Source organism: Aethalodelphis obliquidens, unplaced genomic scaffold, assembly GCF_003676395.1.
Source record: "Aethalodelphis obliquidens isolate GAN/ISIS:26980383/991018 unplaced genomic scaffold, ASM367639v1 scaffold73, whole genome shotgun sequence".
In the NCBI taxonomy this organism is placed as follows: Eukaryota; Metazoa; Chordata; class Mammalia; order Artiodactyla; family Delphinidae; genus Aethalodelphis; species Aethalodelphis obliquidens.
The window spans coordinates 564209-584958 of record NW_020838017.1 but is presented as its reverse complement, the minus strand read 5'-3'; the positions used below and the strand labels follow the sequence as shown (position 1 = coordinate 584958).

Genomic DNA, 20750 nt, shown 5'->3' with positions numbered 1-20750 from the left:
AAAAAAAAAAAAAAAAAAATATATATATATATATATATATATATAGTGAATATCTATATATATGTCAGAATATCTGACATAGATTTTTAAAACTTTCTATCAAAAAATACAGGCACTACAATGAAACACGCAGAGCTCATGTCATTTTTGGCAACTTTAAAATATGGATATTAACACCAACTCAAAGTACAGGAGCAATATACTATTATGTATATATATATAATGATTACGTTTATGCAGAGTATAAGAAGAGGCAAAATTAATCTGTGATGATAGAATTTAGAAAGTGGTTACTTTTCGGGGGCAGAGGGAACTTTCTGTGATGAAGAAAATGGTCCCCATGTTCGTTTGGGTGGTGGTTTCTCTCATGTATACAACTGTCAAAATTTACCAAATTGAACTGAAGATCTGTGCATTCTATTATATAAATATTATACCTCATTTTAAAAATATTTTAAAAAGAACCATTCGCGTTGAGGGCTTATTCTGTACCAGACAGCTGTAGAACTCTTCCCAATTGTTGTGTCTTGACTTGGCAGGGTTTTATTGTTTATCCATCCCAGGGGCCATGTGGACTGCACACCCTTTAAGGCAGGGATATTTTCTGTATCTTGCATATCTAGCAGTATCTGCTTCCTAATAAGATCTACCAAGTATTTGTTGCTGTAAAGCGGACTTCAAGATACGTTACATTGTAAGAAGTTACATTATGATCATGAACATTATTGTTATTAAATGGGTATCTAATTTTATTTGTAGCAAATACAAGGATTCAGTAACTACAGTGAACTGTCCAGATGCTAACTACATACTGACTCAACTCAAAGGACTGACATCTGGGGCTGGGATCCTGCCTCTACCATTTAGTAAATGGGAAGACACGGAAGTATCTGAATTTGTTTCCTTATCTGTAAAACGAGCATAGTACACAGACCATCCTCATAGAGTTACTGTGAGGATTAAACAATAATTGCAAAGGTCTTCTAAACACTTGTTACACGTGATAAGCACTATATAAATATTACCTATCATTACTATTTAAGATTGAATTCCTATACACAGATACTACACTGAAAATATTAGTCATTAGAGAATATCTGACATAGATTTTTAAAACTTTCTATCAAAAAATACAGGCACTACAATGAAACACGCAGCGCTCATGTCATTTTTGGCAACTTTAAAATATGGATATTAACACCAACTCAAAGTACAGGAGCAAAGGATTAAGGAGTTAACCATCTTAAACCATATTCTTAAAAGGCATTATTCAAAGGAAATACGTTCTTCATAGACCCTTTAAAAATCCATTTATTCAACACATATTTATTGAGTGCCTATTCTAGAGTGTTTTCCTTAAAGCAAAATATTGCACTAATTAATGACTATGGCCTATATGTAAGAGTCTAAACAATGAAGGTTTAGAAAACACTAGCTCCCACTATAGGTTTACTCCCATAAACAACTAAAACTAGCTCTTCTGAAGCAGAGCTGGTGGGGTAGGTGGGAGTGAGGGGCAGTATCAGAATCACGGAGCTAACTGCTCCCCCAGACTCTTCGGGAAGGTAAACCCACTTCTTCCCCCTGCGGAATCAGTGCGGTCCGGAGCCACTCTGCTGACAGAGGAGCTAATCCTCCAAGTGTCCTTCAGGACAAAAAATGCTCTCAACTCCTGGCCTAAATTACACACTTCGACGGAAGGAGTCTATCTTGCACTCCCCCTTTTTCCTCATGCATTTGGCTTTAAAGAACTTACTATGTGATTTTGCAACAAGAGGAGAAGAAAGCGAAATGAAAATACCATGATCTTGATCGGGCGCCTCCAGGGTGTAGCCATACCCCAGCAGTGTGCGCACGGCCTCACGGAGGCTGTCCTTGTTGGATTTCTTAGTCCGGTCATCTAGAAGGGCATAGGGAACCAGGCGAGGGTTTCTTCTGTTCTTTACATCCTACAGGAAGGCAAAAAAGGTGCGTGATCATCAAAGAGTGACCAACAGCATTTGGCAATGAGACAGCCACCAAATACATCGAAATATAAAGCATACGAAGGTAGATACTGTGCCTTCTACCTTCCCTTTGTCTTCCCAGGCTGCAGGAGTTACTGCAATACTATCAGTATGAAAGATTTAATCAAGTGAGTAACTGCATCAATTTAAATAGGCCCTCTCCATGAGAAGAAAACGTAAAAATAACAGCAGTAACAAAAGCCAACTTGAAGGATCTCAGTAATCATCTTCCATCTGCCCTGGTCACAAGGCAATGGGCTAACTTAAGAGAACCTACCATTTCCTTGCCAAGTTGACTGACAGGTCTTTGTTACAAGAAGAGCCTAATTATTACCGGACATCTGATTTTTGAGCCAAAGGACAACACCAGGCTGCTGTGCCTTCTTCAGAGAAAACTCAGTGCATGGGCGGCCATCCCATGACCTCAAATAGCTTGGAAAATATGCATTAAGTTGATTCCATCAACTGGGGAAACCAGGTAATGCCAGGAATACTGAAATAGCTACAAACCTCACAATTCGTATTTTACAAAAGAGGCCCCAAGTTTCAAACGTGATTAAAATGGTGTTGACCAAGCAAGAAGACAGGCTACCTTACGACCTTGGAAAAGGATACCTAATTTGCGAGTAAGTACAAAACTTAATCTCATGGGAGGTGGAGATGCCTCCCATGGGCTGCGAGTCTTTAGGGCTCTAACATTTAAGAAGTTACTTCTTTCCACTCACTCACTGCTGCAGGTTTTCTCCAACTTTCCATATTTTAGGAGGCGTACTCGATTCTCAATTTACCTTAGCATGAAGAAGAACTAAGAGGCTGCGGATATTCCCACACCTTCTCCAAAAAAAAACAAAAACAAACATGGTATGTGGTGGACAGGGTTTGTTATCGCTGGGGAAGAGCAAAGAAAACTGTTTCCTAATTTCTTCTTCCCCCTCTCTAGCAAATCTGTAGTAAATACCTCATCCTGACTACACGACCATCTACTGACACCTGGTGTCCAAATCATCTGGGTTGCTTGATGGGGAACCCCACACCGAAGCCACCCCCAAACACACAAGCAGCGTAAACAGAGTGCCTGCACTGCCAGTGCAGCTTCAAGACACATTACCCAGCACCCCTCCCTTTCAACACTGGCTGCTGCCCCGCAACTTTTCGTGTAGAGAAATTAAGAGGCCTCCGATGAACCACACTCTCTGGAAACGGTGTCCTGGGAATGTGATTGTGAAAAGGAGCTGCCCTGGGGTTTCCACGTACACAAGTGCTTGAAATCAGGTGTGCCGGAGAGGCAGAGAAGAGGGACCTCAAGCAAATGCCTGCTCGCAAGGAGTTTACGACCTAGTTGTGAACCAGACTATGTTAAGGAGAGGGTGATGAAAAATTAAAGACACCGCTCCTTCAGACAACCCAGCAAATGTGTGCTCTGTCAGTGGGGAATGGGGTGGAGGGATGGAGTGGGAACTGGGGGAGGGGACGGAGAAACGGTTCCAAGGACAGCTTTGGCCAGACCAGACAGAGCCCTGCGTTTTTAAGGAGGACCCTCATGCACGAGGAAGAGGCAGACAGCGGGGGTTCTGGTTTGTCCCACAGAGTCGTGCGGGCTGCAACGCAAGTAAGCGCTCCTTTGGCAGAGAGCAAATGTGACCCCTTATCCCCCTGTGGTATATGGTTCAGGTTCATACACACACACACGCACACACACATGCACACACACACACACACTATGCTCAAGTGGACTGAGTACTGACAATCTCATCAGTTACAACCAGTTTAATTCAATATAAAAACAGCTTATTTTATGAAGTAAATCAAGGCTATCTGAGTTTTCTTTAGCCTTGCAAATGACAGAAGTCACCGGTTAAGAAGAATTTTGGAAACATACTTTTCAAACCAACAGGTAGCCTTTATCCTGCACCATGGCCTAAGCTTATAAGTAATAATCCAGTTTATTCCTAAAAATGTCTAAGTAAAGGCACTGCCCACCATGAGCTGGCAAGGATCACTGTGATAAGCAAGAGAAGAATTTGGGCTCTGGAGTCAAAAGGCTTGATTCCAACCTGGTTCTGCCATCTGGGAGCGCTGGACAAATTGTTCTCAAGCTCCCTGTACATCATATGTGAATTGGCAATAAAAACTGTTCATCCTTCATGGAACTGTCGCAAGAGTTAAAGAAGAAAATAGATGTAAAACTCGAGGCACAGTGACTCTGGCATCTTACAATAACAGCAAACTATTCTATACGATTTGTTAGGTGAAATGCACTGCTATAGCCTTTCTTACACATAAGTTATATAATGAAGTTTAAAAATTCAGTGAGGAGGAAAACAGTGGCACAGAGAACATTAATTTAAGTAGCTTTCCCAAGGTCACACAGTCACTAAGAGGCAAGCCTAAATTTGCTCTGCTTTGCCGTCTCAATACAGACCCAATGACTGCTAGTTCTTCCTGTGAGTGCAACCATTAATAGAAATCCATGATTCTGAAATCCAGAAAACTCAGAAAAGTCGGTTTTATACTAAGTTTAACAAAAACTCTGTTGGTGACAAAAATGATCTGAATTGATGCAAGGCTGTGGATAATCTTTACTTACCCCTCTTGGTATCATCAGCCTACACTGCTGAACAAAGAATAATTTATATATAGTCTGCTGCCCTGCTGAGGGCACTGTGTAACATGATCAATGTATCACCATTCTGAAAACCAAGAAATAGCTGGATTCTGAAATTCATCTGGTCCCAAGGGTGTTAAATAAGGAATTGTGGGGCTTCCCTAGTGGCGCAGTGGTTAAGAATCCGCCTGCCAATGCAGGGGACACGGGTTCGAGCCCTGGTCCGGGAAGATCCCACATGCTGCGGAGCAACTAAGCCCGTGCGCCGCACCTACCGAGCCTGCGCTCTAGAGCCTGCGAGCCACAACTACTGAGCCCGCGTGTAACAACTACTGAAGCCCATGGGCCTAGAGCCCATGCTCCACAACAAGAGAAGCCACTGCAATGAGAAGCCCGTGCACCGCAACAAAGAGTAGACCCCGCTCGCTGCAACTAGAGAAAGCCCGCACGCAGCAACGAAGACCCAACGCAGCCAAAAATAAATAAATAAATACACAAACAAATAAGGAATTGTGGACCGCTTCTATTATTAGTTTATCTCGAACTTCTCGTATTTCAAAAGCTTCTCCTAAAATACAATCTCAGAGAGAGAAATGCCACAAAACCACGTTATAAATCACTGGTCTGGTAATATTCACTGTGCCCCTCATGATAACAACAAGACTTGGGGTGGCCTGACTTCTTGAATCAGGCGTTTCTGTGCATATGTACATTAAAGATATCTATATGATGTGAGTTTTACAATGGTCATTACTTAATCTCTCCTGTTACAAATTACACTAATTCCTACTTAAGTCAATCTCAGAGTACGTGCTGTAGAGCTAAATTCCCACGTACCTGTTGGATGCCATAGGTCCAGCCCTGCCGGATTCGATCCCGGGCCCACACGTTATGAGCATTTTCCGCCAACTTGTCCACCATCGCTTCCTGAGATGGGGTGAGCTTGATAAAGCTCAGGTCCATCGGGGCAGGCTTGTATCCACTTGTCAGCTGGTAACTACAAAGCAAAGCCAAAGAAATATATAATGGGCCTGTCCAGAAAAGTCAAGGTTGAAAAATCCCTATAACAGCCTGTGAAGTCCAATTGTTCCTAATTCTTATTGTTCCATAAACCACAGGGGTGACCAGTGGTAATGTGTCCAGCAAGCCTGAGCCCCTTTCACTTAAGCTAAAAACTCATCTGGTGCAAAGGCCACACGAACTTTATGTTTTCATTTTCACACCAATAAAACAGAAATGAGGCAACACCTGTCTCTCAAAGTTGAGAAGGACTTATCTTTGTTTGTGTTCCAAACAGCTGATGCTTTTTTTACAGGATTAATCAAAGTATCAGTAATTAAAACATCTGATAAATTTCTCTTCCTGTTAAGTCCTCATTTTTCTTCAACATTTACATGTCATATTAAAGTAATATTTATTTCATCAATCTGCATATGCTTTCAGATACTAGCTATTCATTATTCTACAGGGGAAGTTTAATGCATTTATACATTATTTCCCTACTGCTATTCCTAGTTACATAATTTAGGAAGCCTCAAGATAAGACAGACACTAGGAAATACCAGGCATATAATCATCTAAAATGTGATTAAGGCCTGGATTTTAGGGAACTCATACCAGAGACTATTTCCACACTCTGAGCCGGAGAGGAAAAGTATTAAAATAAGTGTAAGTTTTAACCTTTTGGGAGAAATATAAAATTGAAAATAAAAGGTTTTCAACAGACATATATTAGGGCAATAGGACTGCTCTGCTACACACACACACACACACACACACACACACACACACAGAGCTGTCTCATCTATTTAACTAGAGAGACTGGCACAAAGTCTGTTGTACAGTTGCTTCTCTTTCATTCTCTGTCATTGTTGTGTCCCCTACAATCAACTATGCTTTGAGGTCAGGATCTGCTTCTGATCCATTTTTCTAATTGTCATTATACTTAAAAGAGTACCTGGCAGAGAGCAGCCTTTCAGTCTACAGTTTTTGAAAGAATTAACTTTATTTACAGCATTAATATAAAGAGATATCCATCTTCATCTCAAAGATTCTCCTTTGGTGCAAACAAAGTAAAGAAAATTCACCAGATAAGCTAAGTTTAAGAAATTATCAGAGCATGAGAAAATGGTCTTTAAGAAACTATACATAATCTTTCTTCTTCTAATTATTCTGGGCTATGGCTAGCCAGATTACAAGGTAAGCTCTTTAACAGCAGGGAGCTGAACTGCTTTGTCCCTAGAATAGTGCCTGATACGTGGTAGATATTCAATAAAAATTTGTTAAATGAATCCATGTATGACAGCAATAAATAATTTAAGGTTGAGTAAAGTTGACTTTACCTTAAATACTCCTACTTCATTATAAGGCATCTTCTATTTCATAAATGATTTATCTACAGGCAAAAGTTTTAGAGAACATTTTGTTTGGTTTAAATAGATCAGATTGGCCCGACAAGTGCAAAAATTATGGCTACTTACCACCTTATGTCACTTCATTTACATCCACGAGCTAAATTTACTGACATGAAATTTTGTTCTGTTTTAAATCCGAACTCTGTATGTTTGGGTAATTAACAATATTTTTTCTTTGTTTTTCTATAAAGAAGCCACATGGGATTTCTGTAATCACTCACACAAATCACTGTATTTTATAGGATTCTGATGTTTAAATGGACAAATCTGTCAACTGTAAGCACAGCCTATATACAAGTTCTCACTCAGAAAATAATTTCTTCAAGAAAGAGCTCTCGATGCATTTCAAATGCACCAAGAGGTGATCAAGCCATCATCGTCTAATTTCCAAGTTTAACATTATTTGCTAGAAGCAGGGTTGGGGGTAATGATAAAGAATTTGGTCTTCTGCATACAGCTGGCCAGTAAGCAAATGAAAAGATGCTCAACATCATTAAGTATTAGAGAAATGCAAATCAAAACTACACCTCATACCGGTCAGAATGGCCATCATTAAAAAGTCTACAAATAACAAATGTTGGAGAGAATGTGGAGAAAAGGGAACCCTCCTATATATTGTTGGTGGGAATATAACTTGGTACACTCACTATGGAAAACAGTATGGAGGTTCCTCAGAAAACTAAAAACAGAATTACCATATGATCCAGCAATCCCACTCCAGACATATACCTGGACAAAACTGTAGTTCAAAAAGATACATGCAACCCTTTGTTCACAGCAGCACTGTTCACAATAGCCAAAACATGTGTCCATCGACAGATGAATGGATAAAGAAGATGTGGTACATATATACAATGGAATACTACTCAGCCATAAAAAAATGAAATAATGCCATCTGCAGCAACATGGATGCAACTAGAGATTATCATACTAAGTGAATTAAGTCAGAAAGAGAAAGACAAATACCATATGATATCACTTATATGTGGAATCTAAAATACGGCACAAATGAACCTATCTACGAAAACAGAAGCAGAATCGTGGACACAGAGAACAGACTGTGGTTGCCCAGGGGGAGGGGGGTACGGAGAGGGAGGGTTGGGAGTTTTTGGTTAATAGATGTAAACGATTATATACAGAATAGATAAACAAGGTCCTACTGTACAGCACAGAGAACTACACGCAATATCCTGTGATAAACCATAATGGAAAAAAATACAAAAAAAGAATGTATATATGTGTATAACTGAGTCACTTTGCTGTACAGCAGAGATTGGCAGGACACTGTAAATCAACTACACTTCAATTGGGGGGAAAAAAAAAACAACTTGGTCTTTTGTACTGTCCCATCTTCCCACCTCTATTTCTCACCTTCCTCTTGACTTTCCCCACAATAACCCAGCACACGGTAGCATAACAGTACACAATTCTCTTTTTTCTCTCATTTTCCAGTGGTCCTAATTCCTCCTACCTGTCGCAGAGGATACACATACGGTCAAGTTTGGAAGCTAATCTATGAATAGTTGACTAGAGCCTATGCTACCTCAGTGAGGGATATATGCCCTCTAAAAGAGGAAAGATCCTTCCCCTGCAACCCATGCTAATGGTAGACTCGCCAGCCATGTCTTACATGGCATGGGGAGGAATTTTTGAGGGTTATTTTCTATAAAAAATTATAGATAAGTTTTACTAATCTATAGTAGAACTACACATTCTACTATATGTCTGTAGTATATATATATGTATATATGATAATATTGGCATAAGCATTTCTCTTTATTTTCTAAATTTTCCTCTTCCTATACAGAATATCTACTAATGTTGCTTCAATTTGTGATCACAAGGAAAACCTACGGAGATACATTTGCATCTGTTGATTTGAAATAACACAATAATTAGTTCACACTCATTTTCAGATGTAGACTACGATTCAGTTTACTTGCTTTTCTTCATAGCGCTGTGCAAGAAAGAATTGAAAGTGGTTCTTTTAAATGGTCAATAGTCCCATCCAAATTAAAGTTACTAATTCCCATTTCACCTGAACCTTATTTCCACACTGTTTCACTTCATCTTCTATAGTAAAAATACAAATATCTTTGAAATTAATAGACTTCAACCTCAGTAGGTTGATAAAAATGATGACATGATGAATGCTTTAACCAGTGGCATCAATGAGGACTTACAAGACCATTTTTCTTTATGTGAGACATGACAAAGTATCAAATCATTATACCAAAATGAGATTTTTAAAAAGCGCATAAATGTACTTCAGCAAACAATGTCCATTTCATCTCATTAATACAAGTTAATTAGGTACATAAAGATCAACTAACTACTAATATAAATTATTTTCTTTTTGTGATTGAAAACGAACAAAGAACAAAGCTTTTGAATAAAATGTGACTGATGTGAATCTTGGAAGCTAAATGGTTCCAAGTAAAGCTTCAGATTGATTTCCAGAGATTTAAAAGTAATAAAGGAAAGACTGCTACAACAATTCTTGGGAAGTAGAATTCTGTAGGCCAAATAATAGAGAAAAGGTATGTCATTAGTAATTATATTAATACAAAATATATATAGCTCATATTAAAGACACCTATGTATTACAGTCAACCTTCTCAAGCTTTCTGGGAAAATTCTGGCAGAATCAGCTAATAGATCTCTTTCTTCTGCCATCTATTTCCCTAGTAGGTGTAGTTTTTTACTTCCCTTACTTTAATATGCAAAGTTGCAGTGCTAACAATCATTTTGTAAATTTAGGTTATGAGGAATATATATGGTATTAAACAAACACATTCAATACGTTCATTTCCAAAACATCAAAGTTCTTCTGTAGTTATTAGCTCTTAGTTTTATTTTGATGTAGTATATAACGCAATAATTTTTTTTTTTTTTTTTTTGCGGTACGCGGGCCTCTCACTGTTGTGGCCTCTCCCGTTGCGGAGCACAGGCTCGGGACGCGCAGGCTCAGCGGCCATAGCTCACGGGCCTAGCCGCTCCGCGTCATGTGGGATCTTCCCGGACCGGGGCACGAACCCGTGTCCCCTGCATCGGCAGGCGGACTCTCAACCACTGCAACACCAGGGAAGCCCAATAATGCAATAATATTTTAAAAGCGAGATTAACAAATTACATAAACTCTCTGGGCGTCAGTTTTCTTACAGTAAAATTTCTTTTTAAATACGTCTTTGCCTGAAAAAAAGAAAGCCCTCCTGGCAAACTGCCAGTTTCATTTGCATCCAATTACCAAAGATGTAAACAAAAAATTGATAGTACTTAGCCCTACTGAGGAACTGCCACGTGAAGCAGCAATTCAGTTTTGTGCTTCATTCCCACCTGACCCACATTTTTTTCTAAGCAGGAATTCTAAATGAGCCTTTGAAAAAGGTGTTCGGTAGAATATCACTTAAGGGCCAATTTAAGTGGTGCAACAAAAATGTGGCAGAATACCCAAAACACTAAGGAACAAGCCTTTTCTTTTTTTCCAGCCTCTCCCACCTCTCGAGCTTACTTGTGTAGTATGAATCAGGTTAAATGAAGCTTGGAAGTCATTACATTGTGAAAGATGCATGGTAAACATGAAAAGATTATGTCCAAGTTCAGTGGATGTTAGCCGTAAATTTCAAAACCAAATCAGCGCTTCAAGTACCTTGGAACAAATGGGGAAAATCTCAGATGACTGCACACCAGAGATATTAAGAACAAGTTTTGCTGGAAGCACATCTATCAAAAATGAATACTGCGCTGGCATTCTCACAGAAAGGAGATAGGGAATATTCAAAAACCCTTCTCCAGAAAACAAATACAGGAGAATAACTTCAGTGTGGAAATTAGAAGGGAAAAGGGCAGGGATCTATTTCTTCTACTACATTTCTTCGTTTTGTTTTTAAATAAATGTGTAATATGATGATATGCCCTGTGTGTCCCCCACCACTAATGCCTTGTTTAACCCAAGGCCTTCCTGTACCTCACAGCCTATTTGAAACAAAACCAAGAGAGGATCATTTCAAGAGAGACAAAAAAAAGCCATTCTTGGCTTTCGGATTTTTAAAATAGGCTTTGAAAATTCACTGCAGAGACAACAGTCTTTAGAGAAAGGCCTTCTGATATTAAAAGCTCTACTTATGGATACCAAAAGCGCAAGGCCCTGATGTGTCGGAACATAAAAGGAGACCAGATAAAGAGTCCAGTCTGTCCAGCCCCAGACAGGCTGAATGTTCCAGAGCCTGGAGGAGAGGAGAGCTGGAGGGAAGCCAGGGCTCTCCATCCCCCTGCCCAGATGGAGACCAGACAGATCCAGAGCTGAGGGGAACTTCTGTCTTGCTCACCAGATTGGACCCAGGAGAATGGCCAGGTTCCAGAATCTCCCACACCTCAACCCTTGTGCAGCACAGTTTCAGGAAAACAGATTTGGCAACAAACCAAGTGTAGGCTGTCAGGCAACCTTCCCTCCTCCCTCCACCAAGACACTGCAGTCCCCAAGTTGCCAGAGAGAGCATTCCCAGGTTTCCAGCCTCCTCTTAAAGAGGCATGAGTGAAGCTAAAAGCAGAGCAAGGACCTGGAGGACTCAAAAAGAGATGCGGAGGGTCCCAGCGTGCAGTCCAAAGATCAGTCAGGAAAACACGCATCCCATAATGAGGCAGGAGATAGATGGGCCCCAGGCCGAGCAGCTGGAATCTGTCCCCTGTGGACAGGTACTCCAAGATGAAGACAAGAGAAGGAGGATAGTCAGAGGAGCTGAGCCCTGCCCAGATAAAAACGTAGAGAGACCACATTTTCCTCATTCTCGAAGCCAAGGAGGCCTTCTCAACTACACATGCACGGAAAGGCTCCTCGGAGGTCAAAAAGGGAGGGCGCGCCACCCCAAGGTAGGTGATGTCAACATACCCATAGGCCTCTTCGCTAGAATCCATGTTGGCTAAGAGACGCACGCGCACACACAGGGGAGGACCCTGAGTTGAACCAAATACAGACTCAGAACCAGGCAAAGCAAGATGACTGGCCACAGCAAACCCGGAAGAAATGTCCCATATTAAGTGATTCAAACTACCACGGGGGCACGACTCTTTCTCTGCGTCTGCCCGTGGGAGTCTATTCACACGTACCCTTTTTGCTCCTAATAAACATTTTACCTGTTTCACTACTTTCCATCTCTTTGAGGGAATTCATTTCTACAAAGCTGATGGGCCAGGGGCCTTGTCACTGACCGCTGGTCTAGTGGTTAGGATTCAGCGCTCACTGCCACAGCCCGACTTCAGTCTCTGGCCAGGAATCGAAATCCTGCTTCGAGCTGCTGCAGGCTGAGGCCACCCGAGATCCGCAAGATGCCAGCAGAGACGAATGAAGACAACTAACAAAGACTTCCCTTTGGCCAAACTTGAGTCAGGCTCCTCTGAGCCCTCTTTCTGGCCTCTGACCTTGGGCTCTGTCCTTGTTCCGCTTCGTCCAGTTTCAGCAAGAATCCTGCTAGGTCAAGTTAATGGAAATCCCCCACCTGTGACCTCTGACCCCACTCTTCATCCCCCGCCTTTGATATCCTATCACTCTGGTCTGCCTTCAGCAAGAACCCTATCAAGTTGGTTTTACCAGAATCCCCCTTTTCCTTAATGCTTCCTCTTAGTAATTTTCCATCCACTGTCCCCCACTCTGGTCCTGAGCTACAAATCCCCGCTTGTTCTTGCTGTATGTGAATACTGAGGTCTCTCTTCCACTATTGCAACAGTTCTGGAATAAAATTTGCGTTTATGGCTTTAACTTCTGTCTGGCTCTAGTTTTCTTTGATATAATTCAGCCCCTGACAGCAAACTCAAAACAGAATGCCCAACGATCCAATGTCCCCTCCCCATCAGGTGAGTGTCCAAAACAGACGTATAGCCCTGGGAGTAAGACGGGGGGGGTACACCTTGAATTCAAACTTAACAAATATTCATTCTGTAGTCGAATATTTCAGGCCCTGTTCTAGGAACTAATAGCACTGAATAACATGGACAAACAATCTGTATCTTTATAGAAATTACGTTTAGATGAGGAATCAGGCAATAAACAAAATAAACATAAAATAATAGTATGTCAGAGGATATAAGTGTTGTGAGGAAAAATTAAGTAGAATAGGAAGCATGAGAGGAAGTACAATTTAAAATAGGGTGCAATTTTAAAGAGGTAGAGAAAGACAGCTTGGAGAAGATGACCTTTGTATCAAAACTTAAAGATGAGAATAAACACAGAAAACAGTGATTTTAATGGAGTTTGTACTGAACAGACAGGGATTAGGTTTCCACTATCAAGCTGTATTCTGGCTGCAAGGCCCATTGGGTTTAAATATGAAATTAAGTCCGACGAGAGCAAATGAAGAACATTACATATGAGCACATTTTAAAATTTGTGGTCTGTGGAATTTACTCTCTACACATAAAAAGCGTATATAAATATTTTTTTCTTCACAATCACAGTGTTCATCCTCACAGGAAAAAATCCAGCTGCATCTGTAACACTATTTTTCATTTAGGTAAATATTTACATACACTGAATTTTGTGCATGTGTTTGTGTCTATATGCACAGTATAAATATGGGTCGCACATTTGGTATCCCTCTAAGCATTCATTTCCGAAAGCCATTTTAAATTCACATATACATATAAGCATTGAGAATATCATTCTTAACCTTCTATCTGCCCCAATATGCTTGAGAGATACCACTTCCCATCACTACAGTGGCTACACAGCATGAGGGGGAAGGAAGTGGTACAGGAGCGAGGGAATTTAGCACTAGTCTTAAATACCTCTCAAAGGATTCGAACATGCTCTTCCACAATTCAACACTACCTCTTACTTCCCAGCGATACACACAAGCAACCAGTTCCTGACCTATGTTTTGGTTCAACAGCAGAGAAGTGCTAACAGAAAGTCTGAATAAAAGGCATTGGTATTCAGACAAGAATTTTACTTTCATTTAAACCTTTACATTTAAAAAAAAATCTCAGCTACTCAGGGATATGAGATACTAGGAACCACAAGCTCTGGGACTGGATTCTTTTTCAGTTGCATTTTTCTTTATTCCCTTAGCAACTGGCCTCTGCTCATCAAACTCTGCAGTGGGTCAAGAGCTTAACTTTACAAGTGTGGGAAGGTTTATGAATTTAAGAACAGACAGTTATGTGCTGTACCATTCAGCTGCCTGCTGGTGTGTTTAGAGAGGAGGAAGAGGGAGAAAGGGAGAACTGAGCTACAATCAATCACATATTTTTTAAAAGTCTTTAAGGATTTTAAGTGAAATGATCTGTATTATCAGGGGAAAAAAAAAAAAAAAACACCTAACTCAGATTGCCTATTTTCAAATAGGGAATGTAGCACATCATTCTAATTACAGTTGGAGCCTACACGTATCCTTAAATCTGAAATGGGTCTCTTGTAGGCAGCATACAGTTGGGTCTTGTGTTTTAATCCACCTAACCACTCCACACCTTTCGAATGGCGAATTCAATCCATTTACATTTAGAGTAATTATTGATATGTAAGAGCACACTAATGCCATCTTATTAACGGCTCTCTGGTTGCTTTGTATTTCCATTGTTTCTTTCTCCTTCTACGTCTACTTCTGTAAATTGATTATTTTCCATGTTGGTGTGTTGTTTTCCCTTTCTTTGTCTTTGTGAATCCATTCTATATAGACTTTTGTCTCGTGGTAACTTTGTAAATTACATTAAAAATCGTAGAGATAAAACAATCCATTTTAGGCTTCTCAGCTGTCGCAACTCATCTGTGAAAGCCTGTGAAGTTTCCATCTTTTACTCCTCCATCTTATATTACTTATATTACTGATATTACAACTGATATTACTGATGTTACAACTTACCTCTTTTTATGTTGTATATTCATTAATGATTTATAGTAGCTATAGTTCTTTTTACTACTCTTTGCCTTTAACTTTTATACCATAGTTGAGTGGGTAACACACCCCCCTAACACGGAGCTACAACTCTCTGGGTCAAACTGCCTGTGTTTCTCCATCTCCAGTGTATTGTATACTTTCGTATGTTGTCCTGTTGCTGAGCAGCTTCTTTTCGTTCCAGCTGGAAGAACTCCTTTCAGCATTTCTTGCAAGGCAGGTCTACTGGTGGTGAACTCCCTCAGCTTTTGTCTGGGAAAGCCTTTATTTCTCCTTCTTATCTGAAAGGTAACTTTGTTGCGTACACTATTCTTGGCTGGCAATTTTCATCTTTCAACACTTTGAATATGTCATTCTACCCTCTCCTGGCCTGTAGAGTTTCTGCTGAGAAAACAGCTGATAGCCTAATGGGGTTCCTCTGTGCCTTACTTTCTTTTTTCCCCTGATGTGCTTTAAGATAATTTCTTTATCTCTGATTTTTTAAAATTAATTTATTTATGTATTTATTTATTTAGGGCTGCACTGGGTCTTCGTTGCTGCACACAGGCTTTCTTTAGTTGCTTCGAGCGGGGGCTGCTCTTCGTCGCAGTGTGTGGGCTTCTCACTGCGGTGGCCTCTCCTGTTGCAGAGCACGGGCTCTAGGCACGCAGGCCCAGTAGTTGTGGCTCGAAGGCTCAGTAGTTGTGGCGCCCAGGCTTAGTTGCTCCGCGGCATGTGGGATCTTCCCGGACCAGGGCTCGAACCTGTGTCCCCTGCATTGGCAGGCGGGTTCCCAACCACTGTGCCACCAGAGAAGCCCTATCACTGATTTTTGACAGTTTCATTACAGTGTGTCTTGGAGGAAGTCTTTTTACATTGAGATAATAGGGTGTTCTTTTAGCTTTATGGAGTTGTACGTCTAAGTCTGTCCCCAGGCCTGGGAAGTTCTCAACTATTATTTCTTTAAACAAAGTCCCTGCCCCCTTCTCCCTCTCCTCTCCTTCTGGAGCCCAATTATTCAGATATTTGTTTTTCTGATAGAATCTGCTAGCTCTTATAGGCTTTCATCACTCTTTTAAATCTTAGTTTCACGTCCTCTTCTAATTGCATTATTTCTATATTCCTATCCTCCAAGTCATTTACTCTTTCTTCTACATGGTCTGCTCTGCTACACATGTTCTGTGTTACACTCCTCATCTCATTCGTTGAATACTTTAGTTCCAGTATTTCTGTTTGGCTCTTTTTATAATTTCATTCTCTTTGTTAGAGTACTCCTTCCATTCATTAATTTTATTTATGATTTCACTAAATTGCCTTTCTGAGTTTTCCTGTGGCTCGCTGAATTTCTTAATACTATTTTGAATTCTTTATCAGTTAGATCGCAATATTCCACGCCACTGAGCTCAGCTGCTGGAGAATTACCATCGTCTTTTTGTGATGCCATATTCCCTTGACTTTTCCATATTGGTTGTAGTCATGTGTTTCTGCTTTTTGCATTTGAAGTAGCAGAAAGCACCTTAACTGAGCTTTCATGTCTTTTCTGGTTCTTATAACTCACCAGGCTGGCTATCAGAAGCCTCTCTTTTGTTTTCCAGAAGGCGGCGCTATAGCTCAAGCTTGTGGTTTCTCCCTTGCCCATCCACATGGTCTGTCTACTGGAGCTCACTCTCCTTGACCAGAAGTGTGCACAGGGAGCTGGCAGCAGAGTGGGAGGGAGGTGTGGGTTTGGCACTTGGTGAGTTAGGGGTGCCCACAGTCCTGGTAGGGAGATCCCGGGAGTGGCACTCCCAAAGGCATGTGGGTAGACTTTCTGCTGAGTGCAGTCCCTTTAAGGCCATTTGAAATTCTTATCTACTTCTATTTCAAAGTCCTCCCAGCCCCTAGCTGCAAGCTCCCACCTTAGTACTCCAGGTGCCAGTGGAGAGAAATGGGTTTCTCCAGTCAAGTCCCACCCAGCGAAGGCAGTAGGGCACTCTCATGCTCCTCTTTCTCCAAGGAAGAGATATCTCTGCCACATAAATCAGCCTGATAACCACCTTCTTGGAGGTGGGGTGGTGCTGGGAAAAGTTTCTCCTACTGCTTCCGCTGTGACCAAACTCCTGTTTCTTTCTTCGTTTGTTTGTTTTCTTTGTTCTTTTTTTCTCTAATGGTGTGTTGGCATCTCTCTTTGGGAGGGCTGGACTTCTGCAAGTTGTCTGTCATGGGCGCGTACCTGCCTGATTCACACTCACCGGATTCTGGTCCCACAGCCAGGAAAGGGGCCCAGGCAGCCTTACTGGCTTCATTAGTTCTGCAGCTTATAGGGAGGTTTCTCTATCTCCTACCAGATGCACTGGTGCGCAAGATTCCTCCTGGGTCCCTGAGAGCTACAGCTGCAAATTGCAGAAACCCCACAAAGGGACTCTTATTCATGTACAGGTATCTAATTCACTCATTTATAAAAGGCGGATGATAAGGAGGAACATCTTATGCTGTCATGTTACAGACATCACTCCTATACTAGGTATTTTAGAAACTGGGGGCCTTGCAGTAAACAAAGCCCTGGCCTCTTATTGAGTGCATATTTCAGTTTAGGCGCCCCAAAAGCTAAACGAATAAATAACGTCAGCTGTAGAAGTGCAAGTGAAAAAATAAAGCAGGTTAATGATCAGAGCATTATAGATAGAATGCTTAAGGAAGACCTCTCAGGGGAGTTTATATTTAAGCAAAGACTTAAATGAAGTGAGTGTTCTTTTGTGTTTTTTTCTGATTTAAAAAGTCCTTCTCCACCTCATGGTCATGAAGATATTCCACTTGTCTTCAAAAAGTATTTTTGTTTTGTGCAATTGGGTCTTGAATTAACCTGCAAATGTTTGTGTATAGCATAAGGTAGAGACCTAACTTTTTTCTATTTTGCTAGTCAATTATATGAATACCACTGATGGAACAGTTTTCATTTCCCCACTTATCTATAACAAGACCTTTGGCATAGGTCAAATTTGTATATATGCATGTATATATTTGGGAACTCTGTCTCAATTTGTCTATCCCAATACCATTGTAACACTTCCTTCATTACCATAGTTTTATCATAAGTCTTGATATCTAGCAGAGCAAGTTTATCTTCTTTTGTAAAAAACTTCTAGATATTCTTGAACCTTTGAAATTCCACATATATTTTAGAATAGCTTAGCAAGCTGCTTAAAAACCTCTGTTGGCGGAATGACTGGAATAGTATTGATTCTAAGATTAATTGGGGGAGAACTGATATATTTGTTGTACCATCCATGATCATGATCTATCTCTATTTATTTAGATAGTCTTTAAAGACTTTAAATCCAATTTTAACATTTAGTCTACAGAGGTCTCGCACCTCTTTGGTTAGATTTCTCATCTACCTTAGGGATTTCTTTATTTTTCTTTCTTTTGTTTTTTTTTTTCTTGCACTTCTAAATGAGATTTTAAAGGTATTGATCTAGCAATACTGCTGTACTTATTGTCAACAAATAATACTGTAGATCCTCCTGAGTTTTCAATGCAATAACATTACCTGCTATTGACAACAGTATGTTTTCTTCCTTTCCAAAACTCATAATTTTTTTCTTGTCTCATTGCATTGGCTATATTGAATACATCAGGTAATAGTAGTTTATATGTCTTATTCCTGAATCCTAAGGGAAAAACTTTGGGGTTTTACCTTATAGATCAGTGGTTGCTATTGGCCTTTTGTCAGGTTAAGAAGGTTCTCTCAGATCATTGCTTGCTAAGAGTTCATATGCTTATAAGTAAAACATTTTATGAAATATTTATTACTAAATATATTGGTAGGATCATATGAATTTTCTCCCTCACTCTAGTGTGAATAAATATATTTTTTAACATTAATCCATCTTTTTATTACTGGAATAAATTTAGCTGGACCATAATATACTGCTAAGTTTGCTAATATTTTACTTAGCATTTTTTTGTATCTATGCCCATAAGTGAAGCTGGATTACAATTTCCCTTCCTCACACTACCCTCATCTGGGCTTTATTTTATTATTTATTTTATTCTCAGATAATAAGCTGTAAATTGCTGCTTCTTTTTCATTTGAGATTACCCATTCTTAAATATTTGCTGGAAATCAATAGAAAAGTGGTTTGGGATGTGTGTGTGTATTTTAAACTATTAATTCAATTCCTTTGATAGCTGTAGCTCTATTAACATTTTCTTTCTTCATGGGTCAGTTTTGATAATATTATATACAACTGTCAATATCATTTAACTTAGAAACTAATTTGTTAATTATATAAATTTGTTACAGTTTGCGGTCCCTCTTGAAAATATCCCTGTAATTGCTCAAAGAAATATTTCTTTTTTCTTTTATCAATCTTCTCAGAGATTTTTCTTCCTGCTTATTAGGTTTCTAAAACATGCTTTCTCCAAGTATTGCTTTAAATATGTAACTTTTACGTTTTGATATGAAGTCTTTGCCTTTGCCATTCTTGTATTTTAAATTTTCACAATGATATGTTTGATCTATAAGCTATTTAGAACTATGTTTTAAAAGTTTTAAATATGTCATGACTTTACATGATTTTTTGATTGTTACCTCCTGTGATTCAATAAATATGATATTTACAATATCAATGTCCTCATGTTGTAAAGGATGTTGAGTTTTATAAATGTTCCATGTGTTCAGTGTTCTATATATGTCAAGCTTTTAATTTATAGGGGGTTAAATTGTTATTATTCTTCATTAATATTTATCTGTTACACATATTAGTTTCTGGGAGTTGTGTTAGGAATTATCACTATGATTTTACATTTGTCTATTTATTTTGGAAAATCTATTAATATTTTGCTTTCTTGATTTTTCGAAGCCATTTGACTTGGTGCATACATGAGGAGTATTAGCATAATGCTTATTTTTTGGATCCTTATACATATCCTTCTTTCCTTAATTTTGCTTTCAGAGCTATTTTGTCTTATATGAGGCAACTGACAAAAAGGAAACTGCAGTTTCCTTCTGAACAATATTACTTGGAACATCACGTTCTCATGTTTTTTCAACTTTTCACGTTCTGAATTTCTTGATGTGTCTCCTTTAGCTGGGTTTTATCTTTGTGAGGTGTATACAACGTGAGTTATCTTTCTGAATCTAATCTGACAATCACTATATCTTACCTGGAGAATTCCACTGATTTCCATTTATTGAGATTAATGATATATTTGGATGTATACCTGTCATATTTTTATTTTTAAAAGTAACTATTTGGGGATACACACAAGAGAATATACTTTAAAGCATTCTAATGAAATGAACTCCATTAACCCACCACCATGGTAAAATTAGAACATTACCAACACCTTGTATTTATCTGTGTGCTCCTCCCCTTTCAACACCCCTGCCTATACTCCAACAAAGGTAGTTCCTATCCAGAATTATGATGCCACTGCTTTAGAAAAATAGTCTTATCAAATAAGCATATATCCCTAAAAATATGTACATGTTTTATGCATATATGGTTTTTAGCATATATGCATATAGGGTTTTAGCCCTATACTTTATATATATAACCTTGTAGGATATGCTGTTATACATATTTTTTAATGGAAGGCCTGAGTAAAAAGGTTCAGTGGCCTAAAGGACCTGCTAGAATTTGCACTCGCATAGCAAGCACATGGTTTCTACTTTAATTTTATGTTTATCTGGGGTGACGGATAGAAATTACGGAGTGGCTACTTTGTTTTTATCTCCATGATATTACTTAGCACATGTCCAGGACTGCTATTTACAACATGCAGGCCTCGGAAGAGTGGCTTGAATACTTAAACTAAACTAAATAAAGAAAAAGTAATAATATGTAACAGTTATCATTTATTAAGCACTTATACT

General features: G+C 39.4%; 1 protein-coding gene across 1 annotated transcript in view; it reads right to left on the bottom strand.

Annotated features, from left to right (window-relative positions):
- RYR2 (ryanodine receptor 2) overlaps nucleotides 1–20750 on the bottom strand; it is a 509874-nt gene that overhangs the window by 275207 nt on the left and 213917 nt on the right. The window contains exons 26-27 of the mRNA XM_027091861.1: nucleotides 5449–5608; nucleotides 1802–1949 (exon numbers count right to left, since the gene is read on the bottom strand). Of these exons, the coding sequence (XP_026947662.1) occupies nucleotides 1802–1949; nucleotides 5449–5608 (308 nt within the window). The remainder of the gene's footprint in view (nucleotides 1–1801; nucleotides 1950–5448; nucleotides 5609–20750) is intronic.